The 18514-nt window shown below is 45.8% G+C and overlaps 1 protein-coding gene across 5 annotated transcripts in view; it reads left to right on the top strand.

Annotated features, from left to right (window-relative positions):
• Window positions 1–18514, top strand: part of PKNOX2 (PBX/knotted 1 homeobox 2) — a 214059-nt gene that overhangs the window by 155118 nt on the left and 40427 nt on the right. For all 5 annotated transcript variants that reach the window (XM_008064251.2, XM_021715647.1, XM_008064252.1 and 2 more), the window contains one exon: window positions 6000–6171. In XM_008064251.2, the coding sequence (XP_008062442.1) occupies window positions 6000–6171 (172 nt within the window). The remainder of the gene's footprint in view (window positions 1–5999; window positions 6172–18514) is intronic.

The raw sequence follows: 18514 nt of genomic DNA, 5'->3' as shown, positions 1-18514 counted from the left end.
TTCAGAGAGGAAGAATGGGAAACGAAAAAGGACCTATCTTTTGTTGAGTCCTTTTAATACCAAAATAATTTTTTAAAATGAGCTTCAGCCACATAGGGGAACTTTAAGTTAGATATGAGTGTAAGAGTTACCAAGGAAGTTGTGGACTCCATTCCAGAAGGTCTTTAAAAATGTTAAGGAAACTTATCAACCCAATTTATGTTAAGGATATCTGTCTTGAGGTGGGGAGTAATGAAATGGTCTTTGTTGAGTTCTGCTAACCCCAGGATGCTCTCAGAAGCCTCACCAGATGTAGGATCGTGATCTCTTTGGTCTTGATTGAGGGAGTCTCAGCCTTTCTGTTGCTAAGAGAGAGGGTGGTGTTAACCTCTGCACAGGGCTTCAGCCATCATCCTGCCCTGTCTCTAATCGGCTCTCCTGGGGCAGCTGCACACATACCTTGGGCCCAAACTGGGCATTCCAGGCCAGCAAATTTGGGTGATGTAAAAAATACAAAGGCAGAAATGTCAAAAGTAATTAAACCAAACGATGGCTTAAACCCCTGTAGAAATCAACACATCCGGTTTAATCACCTTCTTAAGCTAGCACAAGACTGCAATTCTATAGAGAGGGGTTCTTTATTTCTTTGGATCGTTAACAGGAACTGCATATCTTGAACTTGATTTTAGCTCAGATGCTCCCGGGGAGAGGTGATGAGGGTGAGGGTGGGGTGGGGGCTCGGGAAAGAGAAAAGAAATAATAAAATGTTATTCGAGATCATCTTTTCTTCCCTTCGCCCCGCAGCTGAGTGGCGTCTCTCCCTCCCCGCCTGCCTCTGTCCGCACTCGTGGCGAAGGCGCCCGCCCTCCCAACACCCAGGCGGAGGCACAGTGCTGAATGTGCTAAATTAGGCCATTAGAGAAATTCATTTCTCTTTATTAGTCTGTGTCAAATCCTTTTTATTAGTGGCTGGAAACGACCTCTCTTCTGCAGTAAAATGTCATGCCAGTTCACTCCTTTTATTTGTTCTGCACTGACGAGGCTCAAACTCTCACTGAATTAGTGCAGTGAGATTTATTTCCTCCAAATTTTGAACGACTTAAGAGAGATTGGGGTGGAGGGGGCGGTCACAAGGGAGGCGACATGGGGGGAGAAGAGTGGCGAAGGGATCTGGGAGGGAGAAGGTGAGCTCTTATGGAGGTCAAATGTCCTCAGCTCTTTGGAAATAAAGTGTAATGACCATCTCTCATATCTTGTTCATCATCTTCTGGGCACTGGGGACCAAGTTTCCACATTCCTGCTCCTTGGCCCTAAGGATATGGATCCACAGTGTTAGGGATCTGGGCAGCAAGAAGAAAAACTCCTTAAAAACCATTTCTCTGTTGGACAAACTGAAGCTCAGGGAAGGTCAAGATCCCACATCTAACTGGAAAGCCTTCTCCCCATTCCATCCCTGGCTCAGACATGTCCCATTCATGTCCCAGGTGTCATGGGCCCCCAAGCCTTCAGCTAAGGTTGCTGGAAAAAAGGCTCCTCGAGGGCAGCTGCTGGCCTCCTCTCCTGCTTTATGGAGTGGTGGTAGAAGGTAGCTTAGAAAATTTAGGTCAGTCCTTAGGCAGGGTACAGGCTGGGCAACTGGGGAAGGGCAGGTGACTCTCCTGTAACTGGGCCGGAACATCCTTAGAGAAGACCGGGACCATGCTTCAGCCATAAAACCCACAGAGTCCCTGGGAAACTGAGCCTGTCTCGCAGGGGGTGGTGCAGTGTCTCAGTGGCCCCTGCAGTTAAGGTAGCAGGTAATGTCTGGGCTTATCAAGTGATCCAAGTAGATAGTGCATGGCCAGGCAGGCAGCCATGGTTCACAGGTAAAGCTGTGGGTTCACGCTGATGCCATCTGAGCTCAATGAGACTGACAAGGCTCCTAGATTGGGAGGGAGGAAGCACACACAGGAGTGTGGGGAGGCTGGAGTATGAAAAGGAAGGATGTGGCAGCTGACAGTGCTGCTCACTGCCCTTCCACCCTGACTGCCCAATCCTCAGGTAGGGGGTAGGGTTAAAAAGAGGGAGCCAGGCCAGTACCCATGAAGTCCACCCTGTGCTCCATGGACTCTTAACGAGCATAGAGAGAAGGACGGGCAGCATGTTCCCTTCTTCTGAGATACCAGGAGCTATGGAAAACATTCCCAGATGTGCTCCCCACACACCAATGCTGGGGAGACCTGACACCTGGAAGCAAAAGAGGTGTTAAAACAGACCCATGCTGTGGCTCTGCACAGGAGGTACATGTCGTTCCCCAGGGTATGGGACAGTGCCTTCCACCCCTCCCCGTACCCTGCAAGCCCAGCTGTCTGAAGTCTATAAGGCACCTCACAATTTGACTCCTACTGCCTTTTCAACCTCCTCTTCCTCCACTCCCCTGTCTACCTGGCTCCAGCCATACGCAGCTAGATTTTGTTCCAGAAACATGCAAGCTCACTGCTATCTCAAGTGCTTTGCTTTTTTTCCTGCTGAAACGCCTCTCTCTCGGCTCTTTGCGTAACTGTGCCTCATCATTCAAGGCTTAACTTAAATGTCACCTCCTCAGAGAGGCCGTTGCTGACCACTCTAAGAAAAACTGCTTCTCCCTACAGGGCAAGGACAGAAGCAGAGAAGACTACCCTCCTCTCCTCGTCCCAACCCTAGTGCTGGTAGCTAGGGGACTCAGTCACTGAAGATTCCTCTTCCCCACCCCACACGCCACTCATGCTGTGTATACAGAACACACCATCCCCGCACACATATTGCATACAGACAATACAGAGTACATGCACACACTGGGTTTACAGCACACAAAATCAGCACTGCCAGCTGCATACACACAACCCATATGTGCGTATGGACTGCATAAACACAACACTACGTGCACACACAACGAAAATACACAGGACAACACATAACACTTGCTCTTGTCAACAGCATGCATACAATCCAGTGCATGTGTGTGCACATGCACACACACATGCACACACATGCACACACCTCGTCCCCTCCCTTGAACCAGTGAGAGAGGAATGTGCGGTGACCGCGGCTGCCGCGGGGTTAGGGTGGGGGCTGCACCCCCACCACCTGGCACGATGCTGCGGATTATTAGTTCCTGGTAATTTAGTGCCCTTGTACAGAGTCGATTTGTGCCTTTCATTCCTAATTGATCTAGTGGCTGTTTAAATGGCAGCAGGCATCTGTTGAGAGTAGGAAGGTTCATAAGGCGCAATAATTCATAACACCGTCTGGAATTTGCCTTTCATGTCCCTCAGCTAAACCACTGCAGGGCTCTGCTTAAATTACAGCCACTGAGGCTTTCTTTGGTATTCCACTCAGGGCCAGGAGAATCTTGCATTAAACTGGGATCAGGTTAGATTAGACTATAATATGCTGCAGTATTAGTGGCTGCAAATGAAGACTTATACTGGAGTTTAACCCCTTCACCTGGTTTTCTCTTTGTCTTCAGCTGAATAGCTGAGCTAACCCATTGTTTTCCCTACCAGCTTTCTCCTGCGGCTCAATAGGTCTTCTGGAAATTGGGGGCTGCAGAGAAGCCACCCTTAAATATTGACCCTTTTTCTGGCAGACTGCACACCCAGCCTGCAGCCCTGGGGCCCAGCAGTTTATGCATCAGCTTCCAGAACCAGGGTCAGGGAGATAGTATGGGGAGGGGTTGTGGGGGAGGTCTGCCAAGCCCAGCAGCTCATCTGAAGCAGGAATTTATCTCCCTTTATCCCCCATAACCCCTGGGCTGGGTAGAAAGACCCATAAAGTGTGGGTGTGGATGTGGATAGGGTAAGCACTTTCCATCCTTTTGCCCAGAATTATTAGAATTTCAAGATAGGACAGGCTCACTGGGGCTCTCCCCCAACCACTCACAAATGCAGTGTAGACAGGTGTTCAGTCCTTCTCGGTGTGTTCAGTCATAGTGTGCTGGAAGGCTAAAGCACGGTCTGCTTTCCTTTTCAAGACTTACTGTATTCTTCAATGTGGTAACCACTAGCCATGTGTGGCTATGTAAATTTTTTTTTGAGAGTTTTAGAAATCAGTTGCTTTATTAGTTACATGTTAAGGAGAAAATGAGCCTAGACTGTTAATATCTTGATGCATCTTCATAGTATGAACACTTACAAGGCATAAGTGTAAATTTTGTTTTGAGTTGGAGTCTCACTCTGTCACCCAGGCAGAATGCAGCAGTATGCTCCCAGCCACTGCAGCCTCGACCTGCTGGGATCAGGTGATCATTTCTGGCTGGGGTTTCTGGACTCACGACCTGCTGTTGGCCCAAGGGGACTCCTTAATGCTGTGACGTAGCTGCCGTTTAACCATCTCCTGGCTTCCAGGTGTCCTGGTGTCCTCCCCACGGACTCCCAGGACCTGCAGGTCACAAGGCAACAGAGGCTAAAGGGAAGATATGCAACACGCGTGGGTATCAGAAAGCAGGACAAAGCTGAGAGGATGACCCAGCTCTGTGGCTATGTAAATTTGAATGAATTAAAATTAAATAAAATTAAAAGTTGAGTATCCTAGTTATGAGACCAAGTGTCCATTGGCCTCATGTGGTTAGTGGCTACCATACTGGGCAGTGGAGATTGCAGAACATTCTTATCATTGCAGCAGGCTCTATTACACAGTGCTGACTTGAGCATCCCCTTGGGCAGAGGCCTGGGGGCCAGGTCCAGCACACGTTCCTTCTCCTCACCCAGCAAGCAAGTCTCAGTCAAAAAGAAAGGAGTTAGATTCTGTGGTCTCAAGAGCCTGAAGAGACAGACTGGAGAGGGATGTGCTATGCTTTTTGAAAACACAGTGGAAGGGAATGGAACTCTCCAGAGTTCAGTGTCAACAGCCCACACACACACACACACACACACACACACACGCAAGCACACGACAGAAATAGATGTGCTGTGCACTTATACGTGCCAATAAGCACACACATACGACATATATATTGAGATCCACACACCTCTGCTAGACTTTGGACATGCAGTGATGAATAAGGTTGGCTTGATCCCTGCCCTCATGTAGCTCACCACCTAGTGAAGAAGGCAAATAACAAACAAACTCAGGGCATTGGTGTAGGTTTAGTGCTGGGTGCATTCTGGAAAACTTTCAAGAGTGGGTGATATCCAAGCTAATTCCCTAGAGCCATTTAGGAAGGCAATTTGGCGTCATGTCCATATGTCATAGGACCTCCCCTGTCCCATGCACATGCACACTCACAGTCCATTCATTGATTCAGTCACCAAATATTTATTATGTTCCTACCATAAGCATGTGTGACAAAGTGTTAGGGATACCACAATCATTAAGTGGTAGCGTCATAGAGGAAAACAATGAACAAATAGTGATGCAAGTAATCATTTAATTACAGTTGTGCAAAGGGTGTGATGATGGAAAAGTGTGGGGAAAATGTTATGCATGTGATTGGGGTGTGTAACCCAAACTAAGTCTGCTAACAGATTCAGGACAGGTGGAGACATCTGCCCGCCACGTGTGGACGTATCCAGTCTCACGCATATGTCCCGGCATGCACTTGCAGACACACAAGTGTTTGTATACATCTGTCGCCCTTCACTGGCTCCAGTTAGCCAAGAGCAGGTCTGTCACCTACCACTAACATTCACATCCATGACTTGTCTGGATATGTCCTACATTTTCTTCCTAGGTTGACTGAGCCAGTAATGGACACCTGCTTATTCCAAGGGTTATAACTCATCATCCCTCTCCAAATGTCCGCGTAGCTTATCTTAACAAAGAACAAAGGAAGACACTCAGTGGGTAGGGATAGGAGCACTCTGAGGCCCAAGAACTGGAAGACTGGATCCTCCATGCCAGAACACAGAATGCTGCCATCTAGGGGACTGGGGATATTCTCAAGGAGTGGGACTTTGGGAGAAGTGATGGGAATGTGGGAAAAGGAGCCTGGTGGCTTCTGAGCCCAGCTAGCAGCACGGTCTCTGTGTGTGCGCATGTGTGAGCTCTTGATGTCCCCGCAGGCACCCTCTTTTCCCGCTCCTGACGCTGCTGTTTGAGAAATGTGAACAGGCCACCCAGGGCTCTGAGTGCATCACCTCCGCCAGCTTTGATGTGGACATCGAGAACTTTGTCCACCAGCAGGAGCAGGAGCACAAACCCTTCTTCAGCGATGACCCAGAACTGGACAATCTGGTAAAGACCCTCCACACCCTACCCTGGCTAGAGTCTTCCTACCCTCTGATCCCCTCCAAATGTCCTAGAAATTAATCCTTCATTAATTTATTCAACAAAAAGTGTTGAGTGCCCACCAGGGACCAGCTACTAGATGCACCATTCTAGCAGCCAAGAACCATTTCTAAGTTCCTTAGAGCAAGAGTTCCCTACACAGGAACTTTGCTGCCAGTGTTCACCCTGGCTATTCCCATGGCAGCACCAGCATCTTACTCCCCGCTCTCCTGAAGTGCAGACAGGATAAAAGGATGGTCATAGCAGCCAGAATGTCTGGGGTAGCTGCTCTGAGGCCTGGAGTCTGGCATGTTAGCAAATTTGTCTTGGGCTGCCCAGAGAGGAGCTTATGGTTGACATGCTACCGTGTGGAGGGTGAGGGTAGCAGGCATGTCCAAGCATATTCAGTAGAGAGAAAGAGCTGATGTAGTCCTGTTGAGAAGACCAGCAGCGGAATGGTTTAGACACAGTAGGGTCTGGAAAACACAACAGATCAGACTTCCAAATCCAATTTATCATCCAGGTTATCACTACCATTTTATAAAATATGTATTTCTGGGCCACACCACCAGGAAACTGTGATTCAGTAAGTTCAGTGGGAGCCTGTGAATTTACATTTTGGGATTTCTGGGCAGTTGCAATCATCAGTTAGGTGTGGTAAGCACTGGGTTGGATGACATCTGCAACCTCATCCAGGCCTGAGAATTCTGCTGAGAGAGAGAAATAGAGAGGTACTCTGTTCGTTTATCATTCTAACTAGTCATCCCGGAATTATTAACCACGATTCTTGATTTTTCTCTGGGTGGATTACCCAGATTATACACGGTGAACTTGGAAGCTCTGGAAAACTCTCCTACAAATTGATTGATTACAGTACTGACACAGTTTAGCTGGTACCTGCTCCTAAAAGGGAAACAGAATTAGAAAAGCAAAAGGAAGGGGGAAAGTGCACATGCGTACACATGAGTGCATCTGCAGGACAGATGTAAATGGCTTTGGTATTATTCTGTGCATGAATTATCCACACCACTGCTTCTCTCAAGAGCTGAATATGGTTTGTTATGGTATCCAGAAATGCAGCCAGGAGAGCCCACCCTGGTCTGGAAATTTGTGAAGTGTCATGATGTGGCCGGCGTTTGGAGAGCAGAGCAGGCCTTGGACAGAGGATAAGCATGTGCCTGCTATCAGGAGTGTTAGTGGAGGCATCCAAAAGGTCCAAAGCTGCCTCTGCTCATCCCTGGGCCTTCCTCTCCCTGTCTGGGAGTGAGGAGCCTTCTTCCTAGATCAAGCCACTGTCTCTCGGGTCCCCTGGGAAGGCTTCCTCGTGCAGGTTCTCCAGTTGGTCGAATATCAAGTGCAAACTGGTCTGGCCCTGCCCTGCTCTTAGACTAATCAGAATCACAGACTGCAGTTGGGAAGCAAGTCCTTAGAACCAGACCCACAGCAACAAGGAAACCAGGAGATGGGAGATAGAGCAGCCATTTCTCCAGGAACTGGAATAGATTTAGGGACCAGAGCCCATTTCCCTCACTTGGCACAAAAAGAAACTGAGGCCTAAGTTGGTAAGGAAATAACCTAAAATTAGACTGAGCAATGTGAAAGAATTTAAACCTCCGTAAGAGGTAGGGAGTCCTGGGGAAACAAACCTCACATACCTTACCTGCCAGGTAAGCTCTTGAAGACCCACCGATGATAGCCTCGCATCCTAGCACAGCCTGGAAAACACCCAGGTAGCTAGTTCCATGGCCTCCCCTGGTTAGCACTGCCTGGCTCTCTCACAGTTTTATTCATTCAAAGAGTCAATTTTTGAAAAACAATCCGACAGACCTTGGTGAGTGTCTGCTATGTGTCAGACCTGACTTAGGGACATGGATGTTATAGAAGTTGTCCTCGTGGCCCCAGACCATTGGCACTCCCTGGCCTTCTATCTCCAGTGACTAGGCTCAGAGTGTCCAGCTGATGGAGCAATACTTGGACATTCTACCTACTCACATGAACCTGATTTACTTAGATGAGTTAACCACAGTCAATAACTAGTTGATTATATAAATGGAGAGATTTGAACCTTGCTTCACTGCTTACTGTCTGGGTGACTTTGGTGACTCAACTCCTTTGAAGCTCAGTTTCCTCATCTGTAAGTCTAATACACCTATCAAATGTGATTCTAATACAAAATTAATGAGATAGTACATGGAAATGGCCTTTACAAATACTTGGCATTCAGAAGGTTAATCTCACACGCAGTGTCTCCGTGGCAAGATGTTCCATCTCCCCAACCTCCCGCCTGGCCACCCAAGAGACTGTGGCCAGTACCCTAAAACTTTATTTGGGGAGTCAAGCAGTGCCCTCTGCCACCCCCACTCCTGATCCTGTGTCATAAGGGGTAGAGATAAAGAGGCCAACCACAGGAACCATCATTAGAACAGGAATCATGTAGCCAGCACAGCCGAGATGCACATAATTAGAAATTAGAAAAAGGTCAGATCGCGTCATTATCAGCTCAATCAGCTGCCGAGTGCCACAGCCAGTTAATTTGGCATCTGTATTTTTTACAACCCCGCACACGTAGCCCAACGGACTGTAACTCTTTATCCGGACAGATATACTGCGCAGCCGAGCAGGGACATAAAATGAGAGACCCCAAGCAAATGAGCTGAGATAATTGAGAGATTTATTTTTTATATATATGTGTGTCAGGGCGGCTTTCCTTTGCCCTTGAATATTGACTTTCATAGGTGGGATTGTCAGGAGGGCACTTAGGTCCCCCAAAACTTTGCCCCTCAGAGGTTCCCCTTCCCCCAGGGCCCTGGAGCCCCACCCTGGTCCTGCTTTCTCCCTATTCCAACAAACCCATGTTCTTCAGCCCCGCCAGGCCCCACTGGTGCTCAAATCCTCCCCATCTTCAGCTGGTGGCCCTCCTTTCCCCCAAGCAAGTTGCCCTATATCACCTCCCACGCACCCCACCATTCCCAGAGCTGCTCCAAAGATCAAAAAGGTTTCCAGATTGCAGATTCCAGAGAGAACTTCCCTCCCATAATTAGCCAGCTGCTCCCACAACACCTCTACAGGAGGAGAAACAGAATCAAAAAACACTGGGTGGGGTGGGGGAGACCTGGGCACTGTGGCTCATGCCTGTAATCCCAGCACTTTGGGAGGCCAAGGCAGGAGGATTGCTTGAGCCCAGGAGTCTGAGACCAGCCTAGACAATACAGGAAGACCTCATCTCTCCAAAAATTAAAAAATTAAATTAGCCTGGCTGGTGTTACACACCTGTCATTCTAGCTACTGGGGAAGCTGAGGAAGAAGGTATCGCCTGAACCCAGGAAGTCTAGGCTGTGGTGAGCTGTGATTGTGCCACTGGGCAACAGAGTAAAAAAAAAACTACTCAAAAAAAAAAAAATCTTATCAAAAAAAAACAAAATGGATGGCCCGGTGTGGTGGCTCACACCTATAATCCCAGCACTTTGGGAGGCCGAGGTGAGAGGATTGTGTGAGCCCATGAATTCAAGACCAGCCTGGGCAACATGGTGAGACCTCATCTTTACAATAAATCAAAAATTAGCCAAGTGTGGTGGCGCATGTCTGTAGTTCCAGCTACTTGGAAGGCTGAGGTGGAAGGATCGCCTGAGCCCAGCAGGTCGAGGCGGTGGTGGCCGTGAGCATGCCACTGCACTCTAGTCTGGGTGACAGAGTGAGACTCCAACTGAAAAAAAAAAATAGGGAAAAGCACAACCCTAGGAAGAAGCAATTCCTACCCTTGCCCTGCCCCCCGCCCCAGCTTTATAGCAAGAATGTAAGTCCAGAAAATAAAGTGACTTGCCAGGACCGGAACCCAGGTCTGTTGACTCCTGGTCTTGTGCTCTTTCCACTACATCACTCCGCCACTCTCTCTCTAGAGGCAATAAAGCCCTCATTTATAAATAAAATAGTACCCCCAATATCTCTTCCACTGGTGCCCACACTCTGACCTGCTCTACCTCCCTATTTCCATGCAATGAACGTGGTTTTCTGCCCTCCTGGGCCAAGCTGGAATGCTAGCTCCCCTGGGAAAGGTTGGCTTCATCCTTTACTCCCTGTATTACAATTCCCACAGCGACTGGGGTTTCCCAGGTCAATTTCTTGGCTGGGTCTGTGGATCCCCCTCTTGGGCCCAGAAGCCTCTGACTGGCAGTTGGTAAAGTTTGTAAAATTTGCAAGTTCCCCAAACCCCTTTGAAAGGGAAAAGCTTTTTGTTTTATAAAATCTGATTTACGGGCCCCCGGTGCAGGGCCAAGGTTTTATATATTATGCAAGATTTCAAACTGAGGCTGTAAAACGTACGGTTTCAGTTTCATGCATGGAATTTTTTTATGTGTAAATTTTTTAACATTTATGGGGCACGTTTTAATGAGACTCTGGTGTGGCTCGAGGGACAGATTACGGCTGCCTGACCGCAAAGCCAGCTCTAAAATGGGGCCCCCCCAGACCCCTGGGCCCACTCTGAAGAAGCAGGGCCAGAGGCCAGAGGCTGTGAATAAGGAGGCACATGAAGGAATCAGGCCAGCGCTCAGGGACCTCAGAGACCTGGGCCAGCCCCATTCAGACAGTCATTCACTTCAGCCTTCAGTCCAGACTCTCATTGCCAAGATAGGAGCAGCAAATCTCACAGACACCAAGAAAAGGAAAAGAAATAAGAATAATAAATGCTAGTAATAATTAACATTTATAGAGCACTTACCAGGTGCCAGGTACTGTTCTAACCACTTTACATATATTATTTTATTTAGTCCTCTTTCCAAACTCACAAGACACTATTATTATTATTATCCCCATTTTAAGATGAGGCAATTGAGACAAGAGGTGAAGTCACTTGCACAAGATTGTGCAGCTGGTCCGCAGCCCAGGCAGGAATCTAACACAGTACAGCAGCTCCAATGGCCACTCCCAGAGCAGTCATACCGCCCTATAGCTAATCTCTTCTTTGAACTTCCTACGGGCCAGGTCTTGTTTTTCATTCTTTTCTAGTCACATTTCATTTAATCCTCAATACAACTCTGAAAGAGCCAGGAGTCTATTTGATTATCCTATTTTGCAGGTTAGGAGACTAAAATTCAGAGATTATGTAAATTGTTCAAAGTCTCAACATAGGTGGAAGACTCAAGACTCTCAGCCCCAAAAGTCCATTGTTCCTGAGCACCCTACTTTGCTATGTAATTCTCACAATAATCTAGGAGGTAGTTGGTATTATCCCCTTTTGACAGGAGAAGAAATCAAGAACAAGGGACCCTATAGCCAATAAGTTACCCAGCTGGGATTTGAACTGGGTGGGTCTAATTCCTGAAGCCCACCCTCCGTCCTCTGTACCACACTGCTTCTCCAAATTCTGAAGCCATCAGAAGGGAAGTGCCAGGTTATTGACTCAAAAGTGATTTAACTTGTCTTGCATGATGATTTCCATAAAATGTTTTTTCTATCCCCCAACCATCTGGCAGTTCTCCAGTCCCTGGTATCCACTTCCATGTCCCATTTTTGGTTCTAGTGACCCCACACTTCCAACTGGTTAGGCCAAGCCAGCCTGGTCTGAAAAAATTCCCGATTAGATTTTAGCTTTGGCTGCCCCGGTGACTCGAAGGAAATATCAGAGCATGTTAAGGAATGTGTGTTTATAAATTCCTTCTTCTGTCAGTGAGGGAGAATAATTCCAGCTTCCCAATCTGCAGAAGAGGAAGGAGAGGATGAAAGGAATTTGCCTTCAAGACAAGAATACCACCCTAATTCTTACATGGAATTGAGTGGGCACCTAATCTCTGAACCTCAATTTTATCTCTAGGAGAGGGATAATTTTGCCTGTGTCCTTGTGGTTATAAGACTCAAATAAGATAATGGAGAGAAAGTATTTTGTAAATTGTCAAGTGCTATGTATACACATTTTTTTAAGAGCAAGAAATTATTATTATTATTATTATTTTTTTTTTTTCTGAGTTGGAGTCTCACTCTCGCCCAGACTAGAGTGCAGTGACCACTCCCGGCCACCACAGCCTTGACCTGCTGGGCTCCGGCGATCCTTCCGCCTCAACCTTCCAAGTGGCTGGAACTACAGGCGCGTGCTACCATGCCCAGCTCATTTTTTATTTATTGTAGAGATGAGGTCTCGCCAAGTTGCCCTGGCGGGTCTCAAACCCACAGGCTCAGGCAATCCACTCACCTCGGCCTCCCAAAGCACTGGGATTACAGGCTGAGCCACCGAGCCCGGCCAGGAATTATTATTATCAAGTGAAAAGGCCACAATCCTACAAGAGAGGCAACGATTTAGATGGGCACTCAATGGTGGAGGAGAACCACACTGGCATGAAGAACTGGCATTTATTGAATAGCTACTATATACCCAACACATTTGCATACATGATCTTTTTCAATTTTCACAACTCTACAGTGTAAATATATTTATTATTACCCTAAATTTTATAGATAAAGTTGAAACCACTTGTTAAGAAGCCCCAGTCTTGTATGCTTTCCTGGGACTATGGGATTTGTGTACGGTGGCATGAGGCTAAAATATGAGGTTGCATCTTGTTTTGCTTTTTTGAGGGGGATCACTGAGAAGGAAAGGGCTGGATCCTGATGTTGAAAGAGAAGGGAGAGAAGGAGTAGCTGAAAGATGGAGACAAACCCTGGGGAAAGGGATTAAGGACATATCCATCACATGTGTTGATGATGTTAAATTAAGTGTTTTTGTTATTGCTCTAGAAAATTTGGAGTAACTTTTTGCATGACCCTGATCATTGAGGAAAATAGTTTAATAAATCAGAATTTTTTGACTTAGAGACAAAAATCCAAAACTGTAAAAACATAGGACGCAGGATGATTTGCTAAACACAAATATGAAAAAAAAGAAAAAACCCCAAAACCTGCGAATGACTCTTTTTTTCATTAGCTGAATATAGAATAGCAGTAAAAAAGCCAGTGGGATGCTAGAAATTATAAAAAGATATTTCTTAACTTGCATGCATTTGTTTTACTATGGTTATAAAACACTTTCACATCATTATTTTCTTTAGCTCTTCACAAATCTTGTGAGTTGGGGATGATCATTGTCCTCATTTGTAAAATGAGGAGACTGAGGCTTGGAAAAGTCATGGAGTTTGCCTATTAGCAAACAGTGGGCCTGGACTCACATCCAGATTGCCTGACCGTGAACCCCACAGGCTTTCTGCTATGCTGGGCAGCCTCCCCACATAGACGGCATAACCCATCTTTCTCTGTAATACTGAATAGGCCCTACATATTCATTGCCCCAGAATACCATTATGATTTACTCTACCTTCTTAAATCTTTAAACCAATTCCATTAGCCCATAAAAAAGTAATCCTTCAGCTATGCTTTATTAGGCCAAAGGATAGGTCCACTTTTGGCCACTGTGCACCAGATCTGTTTGAAACACTCTGTGCATGCATTTCAGTCAAGCAAAGCTATTTTGGGTAGATTTTACTTTACTTATCTGTATTTTCTGATTTTTAATAATAAGTATAAATTGGTCATATATTTAAATGAATAGATATGTGCACTTTTCTGTTTGTGTATGAATACACATGTATATGTGTGCGTGAATTCAGAAGAAAATTTTAAAATAAATGAGTAAATAAAATGTTGATTAAAAATGCAGATTTGGCCAGGCACAGTGGCTCACGTCTGTAATCCCAGCACTTTAGGAGGAGGAAACAAGAGGATTGCTTGAGCCCAAGGGTTCGAGACCAGCCCAGGCAATTTGGCGAGACCTTGTATCTATAATAAATTTAAAAATTAGCTGAGCGTGTTGATGTGTGCCTATGGTTCCAGCTAATTGGAAGGTTGAGGTGGAAGGATCATCTGAGCCCAGGAGGTCAAAGCTGCAGAAGCTGTGATCATGCCCCTGCACTCCAGCCTGGGCAACAGAGTGAGACAACAACTCAAAAAAAAAAAAAAAGCAGAATTATCTGTTAAATGAAAGCTGATAGCCGGGCTCGGCCTGTAGTCCCACGCCTTTGGGAGGCTGAGGTGAATGGATTACCTGAGCCCACGGGTTCGAGACCCGCCTGGGCAACTTGGCGAGACCACATCTCTACAATAAGTCACAATGAGCTGGGCGTGGTAGCGCGCGCCTGTAGTTCCAGCTACTTGGAAGGCTGAGGCTGAAGGATCCCCGGAGCCCAGCAGGTCGAGGCTGCGGTTGCCGGAAACGGCCACTGCACTCCAGTCTGGGTGACAGAGTGAGACTCCAACTAAAAAAAAAAAAGAAAACTGAAAGAAGGAAAGAGGAAAATGAAGGAAGGGAGGAGATAGAGAAGAAAGGTTTAAGGAAGCTGGGCTCGGTGGTTCAGCCTGTAATCCCAGCACTTTGGGAGGCTGAGGTGAGTGGATTGCCTGAGCCCATGGGTTCAAGACCCACTTGGGCAACTTGATGAGAACTCATCTCTACAATAAAATTTAAAAAAATTAGCTGGGCGTGGTAGCACGCCCCCATAGTTCCAGCTACTTGGAAGGCTGAGGCTGAAGGATCCCCGGAGCCCAGCAGGTCGAGGCTTCAGTGGCTGGGAGCGGCCATTGCACTCCAGTCTGGGTACGGAGTGAGACTCCAACTCAAAAGAAAAAAAAGAAAAGAAAGGTTTAAGGAATCATAATTATTTTTGCCTGGAGAAGAGGAAGCTAAGTGAACAACTTATTCAAGTCAGTCTATGGCATATAGTAAGACTCAACATTTGTTGAATGGATAAAATTAAATTAAGGAAAGGTATGTTGATGGCGGCACTAGAGACAGAAGGCTGAGTAATCACTTTTTTTTTTTTTAGTTGGTGACAGAGTCTCACTCTGTCACCCAGGCTGGAGTGCAGTGGCACACTCACAGCCACCGCAGCCTCAACTTTCTGGGCCTAGGCAATTCTTCCCCTCAGCCTTCCAAATAGCTGGAACTACAGGCATGTGCCACCACACCCAGCTAATTTTTTGATTTACTGTAGAGATGAGGGCTCACCAAGTTGCCCAGGCTGGTCCCGAACCCATGGGCTCAGGCAATCCTCTCACCTCGGCCTCCCAAAGTGCTGGGATTATAGATGTGAGCCACTGCACTCAGGCTGTAATCATTTTATGGTAAGACAGGAGAGATTTTGATTGAATATAAGGAAGAGCTTCTTAATCAGCAAACTGAGAGAACATAGTAATGACCCGAGGCGATTGGTCATCTTCTGTGTCCTGGTGAACTTCGACTAGGCATTCACCAAGAGGCTGGCCCAGGTCATCTTGCAGGGCTCATTCCCTCATTGTCAGTGAATTGAGGGCAGAAGTAATGTTCAGAGAATCCAAAAATGGAAGGGACCTGGCAGTCCTGCCCTCCCTTTTTTACAGTGAGGATGTAGACACTCATGTTGTTGGTGAGGTGTTCCTGGGGCCTAAGCCAGGAACGAGAAATGGGACATCAGAGCCACCAAATGAAGGCACATTACCAGAGAGGAAATCCCAAATCTTAATGTCCCAAAAGCTATTTGGTTTTCCTAGAACCCCATACTTCCTGTCACTGAGCCACTTTCCCCAAAACCATGCACCTTTACATGGTCATTTCCTCTGCCTGCATGAATCCTCAGAGACAACACTGTATTGAAGATAAAGCCACACGGGTCAGGGATGAGGCAACTTGTTCAAGTGCGTGACCTCCAAAACAAGTAAACTTACCAACTGTGTGACCTCAAACAAGTAAACTTGGTATCTCTGGATTTTCTTCAATGGTAAAATATGGTCAATAATGGTACCTGCTTGCAGAGGTGGTTGTGTGGAATAAATAAGGCATGTAGCAGGCTTAACACAGTGCCTGAGACATAGTAAGAATAAGAAATGTCTGGGCATTGTTATCAATCCATCAACAAGTATCTGTTAAGTACCTGAGACTGTGCCAATTACTCTGAATGATGGAGATTGAGACCATCATGGCCCAAGTCAAGTAGAACATTTAGTCAAGAGTAAATCTTTATTAAGTACCTGACTCCGGGTTTTGGTCCAAATTATCCATACTAAAGTCACCATTCTCCTCCAGCCAGGATTGCTCAGTCTCCCTCAGTCTCAGCCTCATGGGGTGTGCTCCTAAGGATGAAGACCCTGTGACTGAGGATGAAGATTCCATAGGATGAAGACCCTGTGACTGAGCCCTGCATGAAAACACACAGTTGCTGGTTTCTGTCTTTGAGTGATACTTAGTCTAATTTAGTACTCCAAACTCCTTAATTGTTTGAGCACAGTTGCCATCCCCAAGACAATCCACAAGTCCAGCCCAGGGAATGTAGGCTTCCCACTTGAAATGCCAGTGAAGCTTAGAGAAGGATGCTACATGCCCCTCACAGTCAAAACTCTCTGGGAGAGATTTCCTGCCTTGTTTCCATATTTTGTGTTCTGTCTGAAATCTTCCCTAGGCATCAAAATGCTAGCCATGAGATGGTGGGATTAAGTAGAGATACCTTTATATTGCTTGCGTCAACCTAAATGGATATGGAAAGGCAATAACCCCCAACACAGTTTTGACTTTCTATTTTAATATGATTATAGATGCTATGCAGGTGTAACGACTAATACAGAGAGATCCTGATTCCCTTCTTGTATAACCATAGCACAATTTCACAACCAGGAACAACCCACCTACTTTATTCAGATTTCACTAGTTTTACATGCACCTTTGCATGTGTGTGTGTGTGTGTGTGTGTGTGTGTGTGTGTGTGTTTAGTTTGATGCAATTTTATCACATGTTTAGATCCATGTAAACATAAGCAGACCTTGAACAATTATAATACTATAAGAAAGCAATTGGTAGTAGTGGGAAACTGTCGGGGCGGGGGGTGGGATTGGCAGTTGAGGGAAACTGCAGGGGTGGGGCACACCTCAGCAAGGAGCGTACCTGCATAATGAGCATTTGTATACCTAACCCTGAATTGTAGCCCATGTCTTTAAAATAAAAAAGTTAGATCCGTGAAAACACTATTATAGTCAAGGTACAGAACAGTTTCTCCTACCTTTCTCCACTCCATCCCTGTCCACCACTGATCTGTTCTCCATCTCTATAATTTTGTCATTTGAGAATGTTATATAAATGGCATTATATAATATATAACTCTTTAAGATTGGCTGTTCTTTCCCAGCATAATTCCCTTGAGAGTCATCCAAATTGTTGAGTGTATCAATAGTTTTTTATTGCTAAGTTGTATTCCATAATATGGATGAAGCACAGATTTTTTTTTTTTTAATCTATTTACCTGTTGAAGTATATTTGGGTTGTTTCCAGTTTTTGACTATTAGAAGTAAAGCTGCTTTGAACATTTGTATACAAGTTTTTGTGTGAACATATGTTTCTGTTTCTCTGGGATAAATACCCAAGAGTACAATTAGTGGGTCATATGGTGAGCACATATTTTTGTTAGAAACTGTCATACTGTGTTCCAGAGTGGCTGTACCATTTTATATTCATCTAGTTTCCAGTTCCTCACCAGCATTTGGTGTTGGCACTATTTTTTATTTTAACCATACCGAAAGGTGTGTGGAGATATCTCCTTGTGGTTTTAATTTGCATTTCCCTAATGGCTAATGCCATTGAATATCTTTTCATGTGCTTATTTGCCATCTGCATATCCTTTTCAGTGAAATGTCTACTCATGTCTTTGCCCATGTTCTAATTGGGCTCCTTGTTATTTTACTGTTTCATTTTGAGAGTTCTTTATATTTTCTACATCCAAGTCCTTTGTCAGATATGTGGTTTGCAAATATGCTCTCCTAGCCTGTAGTCTTTTCATCCTCTTCACAGGGCCTTTTTTTTATTTTTTATTTTTTGAGTTGGAGTCTCACTCCGTCGCCCAGACTGGAGTGCAGAGGCCACTACCGGCCACCGCAGCCTCAACCTGCTGGGCTCCGGCGATCCTTCTGCCTCAGCCTTCCGAGTAGCTGAAACTACAGGCGCGCACTACCACGCCCGGCTAATTTTTGATTTATTGTAGAGATGAGGTCTCACCAAGTTGTCCAGGCGGGTCTCGAACCCTCAGGCTCAGGCAATTCACTCACCTCAGCCTCCCAAAGCGCAGGATTACAGGCTGAGCCACCGAGCCCGGCTCACAGGGCCTTTTGACCTGTATTGTTAATTTTGATGAAGTCTAATTCATCACTTTGCTTTTCTGAATCACGTTTTTGTTGTTGACTATAAGATCACTTTACCTAACTCTAGATCCTAAAGCTTTTTTAAATTTTTATTTATTTATTTATTTATTTATTTATTTTTTTTTTTTGAGTTGGAGTCTCACTCTGTCACTCAGGCTGGAGTGCAGTGGCA

Source organism: Carlito syrichta, unplaced genomic scaffold, assembly GCF_000164805.1.
Source record: "Carlito syrichta isolate Samal-C Ts95f unplaced genomic scaffold, Tarsius_syrichta-2.0.1 Scaffold307242, whole genome shotgun sequence".
Taxonomy (NCBI): Eukaryota; Metazoa; Chordata; class Mammalia; order Primates; family Tarsiidae; genus Carlito; species Carlito syrichta.
Note: the sequence above shows the minus strand (reverse complement) of the source record. Positions and strands in the feature narration are given on the sequence as shown.